At 65.4% G+C, this 11,396-nt stretch overlaps 2 protein-coding genes across 5 annotated transcripts in view; both read left to right on the forward strand.

The window, feature by feature from the left end:
* Window positions 1-3,677, forward strand: part of LOC116451924 (mitochondrial Rho GTPase 2) — a 45,041-nt gene extending 41,364 nt beyond the window's left edge. For all 3 annotated transcript variants that reach the window (XM_032125905.1, XM_032125903.1, XM_032125904.1), the window contains 2 exons: window positions 106-308; window positions 1,899-3,677. In XM_032125905.1, the coding sequence (XP_031981796.1) occupies window positions 106-308; window positions 1,899-2,016 (321 nt within the window). In that variant the 3' untranslated portion in view covers window positions 2,017-3,677. The remainder of the gene's footprint in view (window positions 1-105; window positions 309-1,898) is intronic.
* Window positions 3,678-5,956: 2,279 nt separating this feature from the next.
* Window positions 5,957-11,342, forward strand: RHBDL1 (rhomboid like 1). 2 transcript variants are annotated; one of them, XM_032125944.1, is made up of 8 exons: window positions 5,957-6,078; window positions 8,183-8,341; window positions 8,593-8,817; window positions 9,307-9,455; window positions 9,542-9,654; window positions 9,913-10,013; window positions 10,462-10,522; window positions 10,602-11,342. In XM_032125944.1, the coding sequence occupies exons 1-8, from the start codon at window positions 6,040-6,042 to the stop codon at window positions 10,871-10,873; spliced, it is 1,119 nt and encodes a 372-aa protein (XP_031981835.1). In that variant the 5' UTR covers window positions 5,957-6,039; the 3' UTR covers window positions 10,874-11,342. The 2 variants fall into 2 exon arrangements, with proteins under 2 accessions (XP_031981835.1, XP_031981836.1); XM_032125945.1 differs by having other exon boundaries at window positions 8,183-8,314.
* Window positions 11,343-11,396: the final 54 nt, after the last annotated feature.

Below are 11,396 nucleotides of genomic sequence, written 5' to 3' on the forward strand. Positions count from 1 at the left end.
CTATTTGACTTCACCAAGGGCATGGGGGACATCAGCCTTTGTGGCAGCCCCGCATCTCCCAGGGGTTGGTCTGTAACCCTCGCTGGGGTTTCTCTGTCTCTGCAGCAGCACTACCTGGACAGCCAGATCCCCTGTGTGTTCGTGGCCTCCAAGACAGACCTGCCAGAAGCCAGCCAGCAGCCAGGGCTCTTCCCAGCTGAGTTCTGCTACAAGCACTGCCTCCCTCCACCCTTCCTCTTCTCCTGCCACAGCCAGGGACCGCCCAGCACTGCTGTCTACACCAAACTGGCCACTGCTGCCACCTTCCCGTTAGTATCCTTCCCCTGGAGGGGCTCTGCTGGGGGCACAGCCTGGGGAGGGGGCTGTGTCCCACCCCTGCCTCTGCCACATTGCTTTTGCTTTGGTTTCTCTGCAGCTTTTGGTGTCATCAAGTGATTCTGGTGTCATCTAGGGCATGCAGTGGCAGTACAAGGGGGGATGGCCTTAAGCTAAGGGAGGACAGGATTAGATGGGATACTGGGAAGGAATTGTTCCCTGGGAGGGTGGGCAGGCCCTGGCACAGGGTGCCCAGAGCAGCTGGGGCTGCCCCTGGATCCCTGGCAGTGTCCAAGGCCAGGCTGGACATTGGGGCTTGGAGCCACCTGGGCTAGTGGAAGGTGTCCCTGCCCAGGGCAGGGGATGGAATGAGATGAGCTGGAAGGTTCCATTCCACCCAAACCATTCCAGGATTCTGTGATCTGCTTATACAAATAATTGAAACAGAAAAGCCACTTCTTCCTCTAATTACAGAGGGGGGAGGTTTTCTCCTGCCTGTGTGTGTGTGTCTCTGGCAGGTTGAGTAGATAGATCCTGCCACAGGAGTGTTTATTTTTGAAGCCTAAGATAAAAAACGCTGAAGAGGAGTAGCCAGCTTAGTTTGCCAAGGCCCTCGGGGGGGGGGTGGCAGCTATTTTCTCCTGATGAGATGGATCAGACTGAAAAAGAGGTCAGTGAAGCGAGACCTCTGTCACCCAGCCTCCCTTTGGGAGGAGCTGCACCCCAGAGGGGCTGAGGGTAGGGTAGGACAGCACCAGGCTGGCCGTGCGAGGTGAGGGGGGCTGTGGGAAGGGAGGAGATCCCTGTGAGTGGAATCGCTCTGCTGCGGGGCTGGGAAGGGCAAGCACAGCTCCAAGGGCCGAGCCCTCGGGGGGAGAACGTGTGGGAGCCTTGGAAGGCAGGATGGGATTACTAGTGAGTAGTTTTCCCTCCAGCTTCTTTTCAATAAACAACTTTATTTTTAGAGCTGACGCTTTTTTTTTCTTTTTCCCCTCCCCTCTGCAGTATTAAAATTTAAATATTCTTAATATATCTTAGGGTATGTGGTATAAATAAATAACAGCGTAATGGAGGGCCGGGGATTGGCTGTGCTCCCCCGATGTAGTGGGGAATGAATTATGGATGGAGAGAGAGGGAGGAGAGGAGCAGTTAGTGCAGGACAGCACGTGTTTGGGAATGGAATGTGTACGCTGGGGCAGCGCCGGGCCCTGTCCCTTGCTGCCCTTTGCTCCCTGTCACCGGTGTCCCCGTGGCATCCCGGCTCTCCGTGCACTGGGATTTGGAAAGGCAGCCTGACCTAGAAAGGCAGATACCTGCCTAATTATTTAGGTGTTGGAGAGCTGTTTGCAGGGCAGGGGAGGGGACAGCCACATCCATCCCACAGCCCTCCCTTGGCTTGATGGTGATGCCGGGTGACGAGCGCTCCGCTCGCAGGGACGGGGAATCTCTGGGAGCCTCGCCTTCAGCTGGGCTGTTCCCCCCAGTGCTGTGCTTGCCCCCTGCCTGGCACCCCCAGCCTCCCTCTGTGGGGTGGGAGCACTGGGACAGCCACACTCACCGGCCTCTCCTGTGTTTCCTTGCAGCCACCTGAACGCCGTGGAGCTGGGAGTCGCGTCCTTCTGGCTGCGGGTGGCGCTGGGGGCGGCGGTGACGGCGCTGGTGGGCTTCACCCTGTACCGGCTGCTGGCCAAGAACAAATGAGAGCCGCTCTCCACCCCGTCCCCCCCGTGACACCAGCTCCCCATCCCCAGCGACACCCCGGTGAGGGGCCCTGCCTCAAGCTGGCCCCTGGTAGGAAATCCTCCTTTGCTCCCAGCCTGGATTGCAGGACCAGTGAAGCTGGACCTCCCAGCACCAGCAGGATCAGTCCCTGGCACCGGCCAGCCTCAGCCTGTGGCTTCCTGGCCCCCGTGGCCACAGGGCAGGCAGCTCTGCCAGGAGGGCTCTGCCTCACCAGCAGCTGGAGGATCACTCTCATCTTTTATTCTGTTCAGTTTTTTTAACGCTTGTTTTTAAGCTCAAACATGAGTGTTTCGGTGTCTGTTGGACTGGGCACATCCCTTCCCTAGAGGGCTGTGCTGGTGCCCTCAATTCTGGAGGGGGCAACGCTCCCGGAGCTTCTGGGAGCTCCAGCAGCAGCTGAGCTGTCAAATGAGCTCATGGCTCCAGCTCCCTGGGGCACGTCTCCATCTCCTGTCCCGGTTTCCCTCAGCCAGCACTGGGAAAGGCAGCCAGGGAGAGAGGCCCAGGCACTTACACCCCGCAGCCTCAGTGTTTTGGGGTCAGGCCTGGCCCTTCTTGCTGGGACACAGTAGCTGCTGTCCTGGGCTGAGGGGGGACGGTGATAACCAGGGTTTGTCCTGAGCTCCCTTGTCTTGTTCCTACACAGAATTCTTGTGAGTCCTGCAGGTGCCGAGCTCTGGGTCCATCCGCCCTCCTTTCCTGCCACCTGTGTGGCCTGTCTGCTCCCCACCCCTGGCCACCAGTATTCGTGGTCACCAGTATTTGCAGGGCTCTGGGAGCCCTGGTAAGGACTGGGAGGGCGTTGGATGTCCACTGTGTGCCCACTCCTTCCCTGGCAGTGCCATCACTGAGCTGGCACCACGCTGTGCCAGAGTCCCCGTGTCCTGCTGTCCCCTCTGTGGCACCCTGTTCAGAGTCTGAGGCTCTGGGCATTGCATCTCCTGGTACCACTGGAAGCTCCTTGCTGCCCCATCTCCTGTCCCCTGCCCACACCCAAGCTGGTGTCAGCTGCTGGGACTGACTTAGCGCCCGTTCGGGGCCAAAGCCCCACAGCATCCCTGTCTGCAAGTCCCAAAGAGCAAGGCCAGCACCCATCCCTGGGTTCCCGTGCTCCCAGGGGCAGCCTGGATCAGCCCCTGGCCGGTGCCACCAGCCTGGCCTTCCCCAGCACGCTCGGGGTCGGTCTCTTTGCAGGCAGCTGTGGGGGCAGCTCCCAGGTGCCACCTGGAGCTGCTTTTTCTGTGTTTTGTTTAAATGTTTTATCGTGGCCTGGAGCCAGCGAGGGGGATTGAGAAATTGCTGGGCAGCCCCAGTGTCTCTGCCTGGGACAGTGCCAGGGTGATGTCCCCATCCCGCTGTCCCCAGCGCTGTCCGGCCGGGGGTCCCTGCCCGTGCTGGAGGTGCTTTGGCAGTCGGGCACCCACTCACTCCTGGCCTCTGGTCCCTGGCACTGCCGGGGCCACCTCTCTCGTGTTTCATGTCCCTCTCTGTGCCCACCGTGCGTTTCTCTGCCAGCTGGGCCCGTGCCTGGTATCTCCCTGCTCCACCTCTGGTGGAGCCGTAATGTTTTAGGTTTGTTCTCTACAGCAAAATAAATTTTTACACACCTTGCGCTTGCACAGCGTGTCCTGCGTCACCTGGGGAGCAGGACCCTCGTCCGTGCCCGGGCTGCACCAAGCCTGGGGCTTCTGTGGGCTGCGGCGGGAGCAGGGCCACCCCGAGGGTCTACGCTGCGCCGTTTGAGGGATTTAGGGTAGGAGCTGAAGCCTGGTGTGGTGGGAAAACGCTTGGGGCTGGCCAGGGCTCCTTGGTGCTTGGGGACACGGGTCCTTGAGCAACAAGTGCCAGCCAGGGGGGAGAGACAGGGAAGAGGTGGTGGATCCCGTGGTTCTCTGCCCGAGATCCGTGGGAAGCAGGAGGCTTTGGCTGCCCTGGGAGCTGTGGATGTCTGTGCCCATCCCCGTGTGGGGTTTGGAGCTCCCCACTTCCCTGCAGCCACTTTTCCCCCCATGCCCGCAGCTCCCGGGGCTGTGCCACCTCCCATCCCTGCTCCTGTTTTCCCGTGGCAGCTTTTCCCTCAGCTATTTCTGTCGCTGCAGCCTCAGCCACGGGCGCTGGGCACAGGGAATGTGGGCGCAGCCGGAGAAGAGGATTTTCCAGAGCCTCTGCACTGAGGCTGGATGGGGTCGGATTGCTCCCACCTGTGAGGGGATCGCTCTGGGCTGTGGGGTGGGAGAGGAGACCCTTCCCACAGGGCCAGCCAGGGCGCAGGAATGGTGGGGACACAGCCGGTGCTGCCACGCCGAGCAGAGGAGGAGGTTCCAAGGCGGACGGGACACGCGGTGCTCCCTGGTGACTCCAAACCAGGCTGGATCCCATGGAAGCCGCGGGCCCACGTGGCCCGGTGTGTATTAATAGCGCTGGTGTGCGGAGCCACGGACGCTGTGCTGGGACAGACACGGGCGTGGGGCAGGGGACACGTGTGGCAGGGCCATGGGACCCCAGCCACGGCCACACACAGTGCCCAGGGAAGGAGCCTGGCAGGGCTGGGAAGCCCAGAGCTCCCTGGGCAGGGAGTGCGGCTGAGCCGTGGCTCCAGGAAGTGAGGATGGCACCAGGGATGGGTCCTGGGGACACCCCTGCCCTGCCTGGTGCTCCAGGGGAGCCTGGCCTGGGTGACACTGGGCACGTCGCATAAAGGTGCCAGTTCAAGGGACCCTGGGGCAGGGGACAGCAGCGAAGGCTCTGTGTCCCCTGTACCATGGGGGATGTACCTGGGCTGTGCTGGGCCGTAGGTGCGGGGTCAGCATGGAGGGAATGTTTGCAGTCCCCTGTGCTGGATTCGGCTGCTGCCTGGTGCTGGCATGCCCATGTCCATTCTGGGATGCTGGAGTCCATACTGGGGTACTGGTGTCCATACTGGGATACTGGTGTCCATACTGGGGTGCAGGTACTGTACCAGCATATGGATTCCTGTAGCAGGGTGCAGGTGCAAAACCGTGTACCAGGATGTGGGTACTTGTACTGGAATACGTGTACCTGTATTGGGATGCAGCTCTGGAAATGAAATACAAGTTCCCATTCCAAGACGCAGATCCTGTCCTGGGATTCAGGGATCACACCAGGATGTGAGTACCAGTGCTGGGACATGGCTACGGGATGCAGGTACCCACACCAGGATGCACAGAACTGTTCTGGGATGTAGGCACTGGGCCAGGATGTGAGTACCAGTACTGGGATGTGGGTACCAACACTGGGATGTAGATACCATACCGGGATGCCAGGATATAGTTACCATATTGGGATGTGGGTACCAGTACTGGGATGCCCACAGCTGGGCCGGGATGCAGGTTCCCATACCGGGATGCCCGCAGCCGTACCGGGATGCCCGCAGCCGTACCGGGATGCAGATACCTGTACCGGGATGCAGGTTCCCATACCGGGACGCCCGCAGCCGTACCGGGATGCCCGCAGCCGTACCGGGATGCAGATACCTGTACCAGGATGCAGGTTCCCATACCGGGATGCCCGCAGCCGTACCGGGATGCCCGCAGCCGTACCGGGATGCCGGCACCATCCCGTGCTGCGTGCGCTGGGTGCCGGCTCCCTGCCCGTGCCCCGGGCCGTGTCCCGGCGCTGCCGGCGGAGCGGGGCGGGGCGGGGCGGGGCGGGGCGGGGCGGGTCCCGGTTCCCCGCGCGGCGGCGGCGGCGGGGGGGTGCGGGGAGGGGGGGGCGCTGCGCCGCGCGCTGCGGCGGGGGCGGCTCCGCTCGGCTCCGCTCCCGCCCCCGCCGCCGCCGTCGCCCCGCTGCCATCGGCGGCTCCCGGCGCCGCCGCTCGCCGCTCGCTCCCGGGCCCGCCGCAACGCGGGGCTGGCGGGGAGAGCCGCCCCCGCCGCCGCCCCCGCCGCCCGCGCCGCTCCCCTGCCCGGCTCGCCGGCCCCGGGCGCGGAGGAGCGGCGGAGCCCTCCTCCCGCCGGGTGCATGGACAGGAGCTCCCTGCTGCAGCTCATCCAGGAGCAGGTGAGGCCGCCCGGGGGGCACCGGGCACCGGGCTGCGCTCGGGGGGGCCGCCGGACACCGGCCATCGCTACCGGGGGGGGGGGGGGGAGGATGCTCGCACGCACCGGGCACGGCTGGCGCGCAGCGGGCAGCGCTGCCCACCCAAGGCGGCCACCGCGGCTGTGCCACCCCCCTCCAGCGTCCCTCGGTGCCCCCCATCACCGCCCTGGGGGACCCGCCCCCCCCTCGTGCCGCTGAGAACGCGCGACTCATCTCACTTGTGGCCTCTCCCTCCGCCAGCGCCGGGTCGGATCCTGCCCGGTGCGCCCTCAAGGACGAGGGGTGCTGGGCACCGAGCCCCAGCGCCGCCGGTGGGGTCTGGGCGCCGGATGGAGCCCCGGGGGTGCCGTGGGCTCGGTCCCGCCGGCGGAGCGGGGGGCTGCACCCACCCCCGTGACCTGATTGCGGGATGAGGCCGTGGAGCACCAGCGCTGCATGGGGCTCTGCTCGCGGCACGATGGGGGCTTGAGGGGTTTCCACCCGCTGCCCCCCGACCCCCACCTGCCCCCCTTGAGCTCCACTGCTCGTACCTCCATCCCCGCCCAGCTCTGGCCCAGCTGGTGGCTCTCCCCTGGGCACGGGGAGGGAATTTCTTGGGGGCCAGGAAAATTAACTGTTCCCCCGCTCGCCCCCCTCTGTTTCCATGACCTTGGCTGAGTCCCCCAGCCCGGGAGCTGCGGTGCTGTCCCCCACGCCACCCCACCCTCGGGCACAGGGACTCCATGTGAACCAGAGCTGCTCGGGAATGAGCATCTTTCCCGGGAGCGAGCAGTGCTGGGAGGGCTGGGGGCTGGGGATTGTCCCCTCCAGGAGGGTGATAGGGGACCAGTGAGGTTGGGATGGGGGGAGATGCGCCCCAAAAGCAGAGAGGGGCTCCCTGGCTGCTGACAGGGCTCTTGGCGCTCTTGGGGCCAGTGGCTCAGCGTGTGCCAACGTGGGGACAGCGTGTGCCAGGTCCCGGCGTGACACACACACACGTGGAGCCTGTGGGGTGACGGGTGTGGGGCAGGGGGACGGGTGACACCAAGGTGCTCCCGCTCCCCATGGCTGGGGCCGCTCCCATGGGCTGGCGGCTGCTGAGAGGGTGCAAGCGCTGCCTGTACCCTGCACCCTGCACCCTTCATCCCATCCTTCATCCCACACCCTGCACCCTTCATCCCATCCTTCATCCCACACCCTGCATCTCACCCTGCACCCCTCATCCCACCCTGCGCCCCGCTCCGGGCAGCCAAACCCCCTTGGGAAAGAGGCAGCGGCTGTTTCCTGCCGGGGGAACAGGGAGGGACAGGGTGCCCCCCGGGTGGGGATACGATCCCATGTCCCAAGCACTTCCTTTCCTGCCCATCCCACGAGGGTGAGGCTCCTCTCCTTCATTTCTTTCCCTGCAGAAGCAAGGAGAAAACCCCACAGTACTTCGGGATGATTGCAGGGGCTCTCCCCATCTCCACCCTCCTTGTGCCATCCTGGGCTCCCTGTCCCCATGAGCGGTCCCATGTCGGGTGCCCCATGGCGCTGGGTGCCCCGTGGTGCGGGGTGCCCCGTGGTGCGCTGTGCCTGGAGGGCTCAGGTGCCCAGCCCGCTCTGGGAGCCCCGGGGATGGCTCTGGGAGCCCCGGGGATGGCACAGGGTGCCCCGGCACAGGGCGCGGTGGATCCCAGCGGCCGGCGGCAAGGGCGGCAGGAGGAGCGGGAGGAGGAGGAGGAGGAGGAGGAGGAGGAGGAGGAGGAGGAGAGGCGGAGGAGGAGGAGGAGGCTGGTGCCAGGGCTGCGCGTGTGTTTAGCTTGGTGGCTTCCTGGCTGGCAGGCTGCTGGCGGCGAGAAATAACTGAGTGGGAGAGTGTTGACTGCGCCGCGGGGAGACGGGGACACGGGCACGGCACGGGGCACCCGCGTGGCACAGGGCACCTTACGGGGCGCGATCCGGGACGGCTGCAGGCTGTGGTGTCCCTCGCAGAGGCAGGGACAAGTGTCACGGAGCCAGGCTTGAGGCACCAGGAGGTGTCCCCAGCCGACCAGGGAGCCGCGGCCCCGGCGTCCCGGTGATGCTCCGTTGCCGTGCCCCGCAGCTCGACCCCGAAAACACCGGCTTCATCGGCGTGGAGACGTTCGCCAGCCTGGTGCACAGCCATGAGCTGCCCCTGGACCCCGCCAAGCTGGACATGCTGGTGGCCCTGGCACAGGGCAACGACGAGGGGCAGGTCTGCTATCAGGAGCTGGTAGACCTGGTCAGTGCCGGGCGGCCGCAGGGACGGGGTGGGTGCCAGCCCGGGGTGGGCACCGGGCACCTCCCTGTGCCCCTGGGGAGGGGGGCAGACACCGGCGGTCCCCAGGGGCTCCCCTGGCATGGGATGGCGGCGTGGCCTCGGGACGGCTCGTCCGGGCTGTGGCACGAGGGGGTGGCTGGGCAGGGGGTGGCCCCAAGCCGTGCGTCCCGAGCTGCCCCCGCGGCCCCCGCGGGCACGGCCTCTCTCCGCAGATCAGCAGCAAGCGCTCGAGCAGCTTCAAGCGCGCCATCGCCAACGGGCAGCGGGCGCTGCCCCGCGACGTCCTGCTGGACGAGACCGGCCTCGGCATCTACAAACGCTTCGTCCGCTACGTGGCCTACGAGATCCTGCCCTGCGAGATGGACCGGCGCTGGTACTTCTACCAGCACCGCACCTGCCCGCCGCCCGTCTTCATGGCAGCCGTCACCCTCACCCAGGTACGGGGCACAGGCGGGCGGTGCCCAGGCGGGTCCTGGCTGGAGCGTCCCGGACACCTTGGCAGGGATCAGACTCGGGGTGGACAGGACGAGTGAGCCTGGTTGTGATCTCCTGGTGCACACAGCGGGGCTCAGATCTGGGGTGAAGGGTTGGGTGCCCCCCGTTGTGATGTCCTGGTGTCCATGGCTGGGCTGAGACCCAGGATAGAGGGGATGGGTGAGCCCAGTTGTGAGGTCCTGGTGTCCAAAGAGGGGCTCAGATCTGGGGTGAAGGGTTGGAGGACTCTGTTTGTGATGTCCTTGTGCCCACATGTGGGACTCAGACCCAGGGCAGTGGGGATGAGTGGCCCCAGCTGTGATGTTCCAGTGCCCGTGCAGAGGCTCAGACTGGGGTAAAAGGGACGAGTGACCCCAGCTGTGACACCCTGGCGCCCTTGTGGGGCTCAGATCTGGGGTGAAGGGGGGTGACAGCCGTGGGGTTTGTCACAGATCATCGTGTTCCTGTGCTATGGGGCGCGGCTGAACAAGTGGGTGCTGCAGACCTACCACCCCGAGTACATGAAGAGCCCCCTGGTCTATCACCCCGGGCACCGCGCGCGCGCCTGGCGCTTCCTCACCTACATGTTCATGCACGTGGGGTAGGTCCTGCTGGGGGGGGACACCGGGGACACCCCGGGGGCTGCCCAGGCTGAGGCAGCGCCTGTCCCCTCCTGTGCCTGGGCAGGCTGGAGCAGCTGGGGTTCAACGCCCTCCTGCAGCTGATGATCGGGGTGCCCCTGGAGATGGTGCACGGCATCCTGCGCATCAGCTTCCTCTACCTGGCCGGGGTCCTGGCAGGTGGGTGCTCCCCTGGGGGGGGGGGGGGGGGGGGACTGTCCCCATCCCCCCATCGGTCCCTGTCACCAGGGGAAGGCACGGGGAGGGGCACGCCGGGTCTGATGGGGATGCTGGGCTCTGCTGGGTACCATCCTGCAGTGCCAGCATCGCTTGGCCGGGGGCTGGGGGGCAATGCAGGCTGTAATTAATTAATGTAGACATTAATTAATTAATGCTGTGGGGGTGATAACCCGTGCTGAGCCCCGTCTGTGCCCCCAGGCTCCCTCACCGTCTCCATCACGGACATGAGGGCTCCCCTGGTCGGGGGCTCGGGGGGGGTCTACGCCCTCTGCTCTGCTCACCTCGCCAATGTCGTCATGGTCAGCGAGGGGGCAAGGGGACACGGCGGGGGGGACAGGGGGTGGATGGCTTTGTAGGGTGGGCAGCACGGTGTGGTATTGGGTGGGGGATGCCATGGGGTGACAGCGGGGGTGGGAGCTGTCCTTAGGTTGGGCAAGGTGGTGGGACATTAGCGGGGGATGCCATGGGGTGGATTGGCACTGTGGGGTGGGCAGCATGGTGTGACATGGGTGGGGGATGCTGTGGGGTAGCGTTAGGGGTGGCACCGTCACAGGGGGACCACCTTGGGTGGCATCAGGGGCTGGGTGTGCGTGGGGAGGAGCGGGGACCGGAGGGGGCTCCATGGGGCACTCCGGGGGCTCTGGCAGCAGCCCCCTCCTCGGTGCTGGGGCATCGCTGGTGCCAGCCCGTCATCCATCTGTCCATCCATCCATCCATCCGTCCACCCACCCACCTACCTTCCCGCAGAACTGGGCCGGGATGCGCTGTCCCTACAAGCTGCTGCGGATGGTGCTGGCGCTGGTGTGCAGTGAGTACTCGCCCCCAGACCCCATCCCGGGCGTGAGGGGCCCCGGCGCGGGCTCAGCCCCTCCGGCCCTGTCCCGCAGTGAGCTCCGAGGTCGGTCGCGCCGTCTGGCTCCGCTTCTCGCCGCCGCTGCCGGCCTCGGGCCCCCAGCCCAGCTTCATGGCGCACCTGGCGGGGGCCATCGTGGGCATCAGCATGGGGCTGACCATCCTGCGCAGCTACGAGGAGAGCCTGCAGGACCAGTGCGGCTGGTGGGTGCTGCTGCTGTCCTACGGCACCTTCCTGCTCTTCGCCGTCTTCTGGAACATCTTCGCCTACGACCTGCTGGGGGCACAGATCCCCCCCCCGCCGTAGCCCACCCCCCGCCCCGACCCTGTGGTTGGTTTGTTTTCCAAGCCCGGTGGAGGGGCTGGGGGGGTCCCCGCGCGTGACATGGGGACAGGCCACCCCCGCCCGCCTGCCCCCTCGGTGCTAGAGAACGCGCCGCCCCCCGCCCCGGGCTGCGCCCCCCCCGAATGTCCCCTGCCGCCCCCCCCCGCTGTAGCCCCGTCCCCAAAGGATGCTTCAGCCCTGCCCCGGCATCGCCAACCCCCCCGGGGTGCCCGCAGGGCTCGGGATGTGCCCCTCGGGAAGGAGCCGAATGAGGGGGACCCCCCCCGCTGGCTCCTGTACCCCCTTTCCAGGGTGGGGGCTGCTTCGTTGCCCCCCAGGACCTGCACTTTCACACGGAGGACTGGTGCCAAAATAGGAGCGATTTATTTTTCTATGCCAAAATAAAAATATACATAAAAGAAAGAGGAATAATAGTAATAAAAAAAAAAAAGAAGGATATGGGGAGAGCCCGGCAGGAATCGGCTGAGACCGGCACAAGTCATTT

The sequence above is a fragment of the Corvus moneduloides genome, chromosome 16, assembly GCF_009650955.1.
Source record: "Corvus moneduloides isolate bCorMon1 chromosome 16, bCorMon1.pri, whole genome shotgun sequence".
Taxonomy (NCBI): domain Eukaryota; kingdom Metazoa; phylum Chordata; class Aves; order Passeriformes; family Corvidae; genus Corvus; species Corvus moneduloides.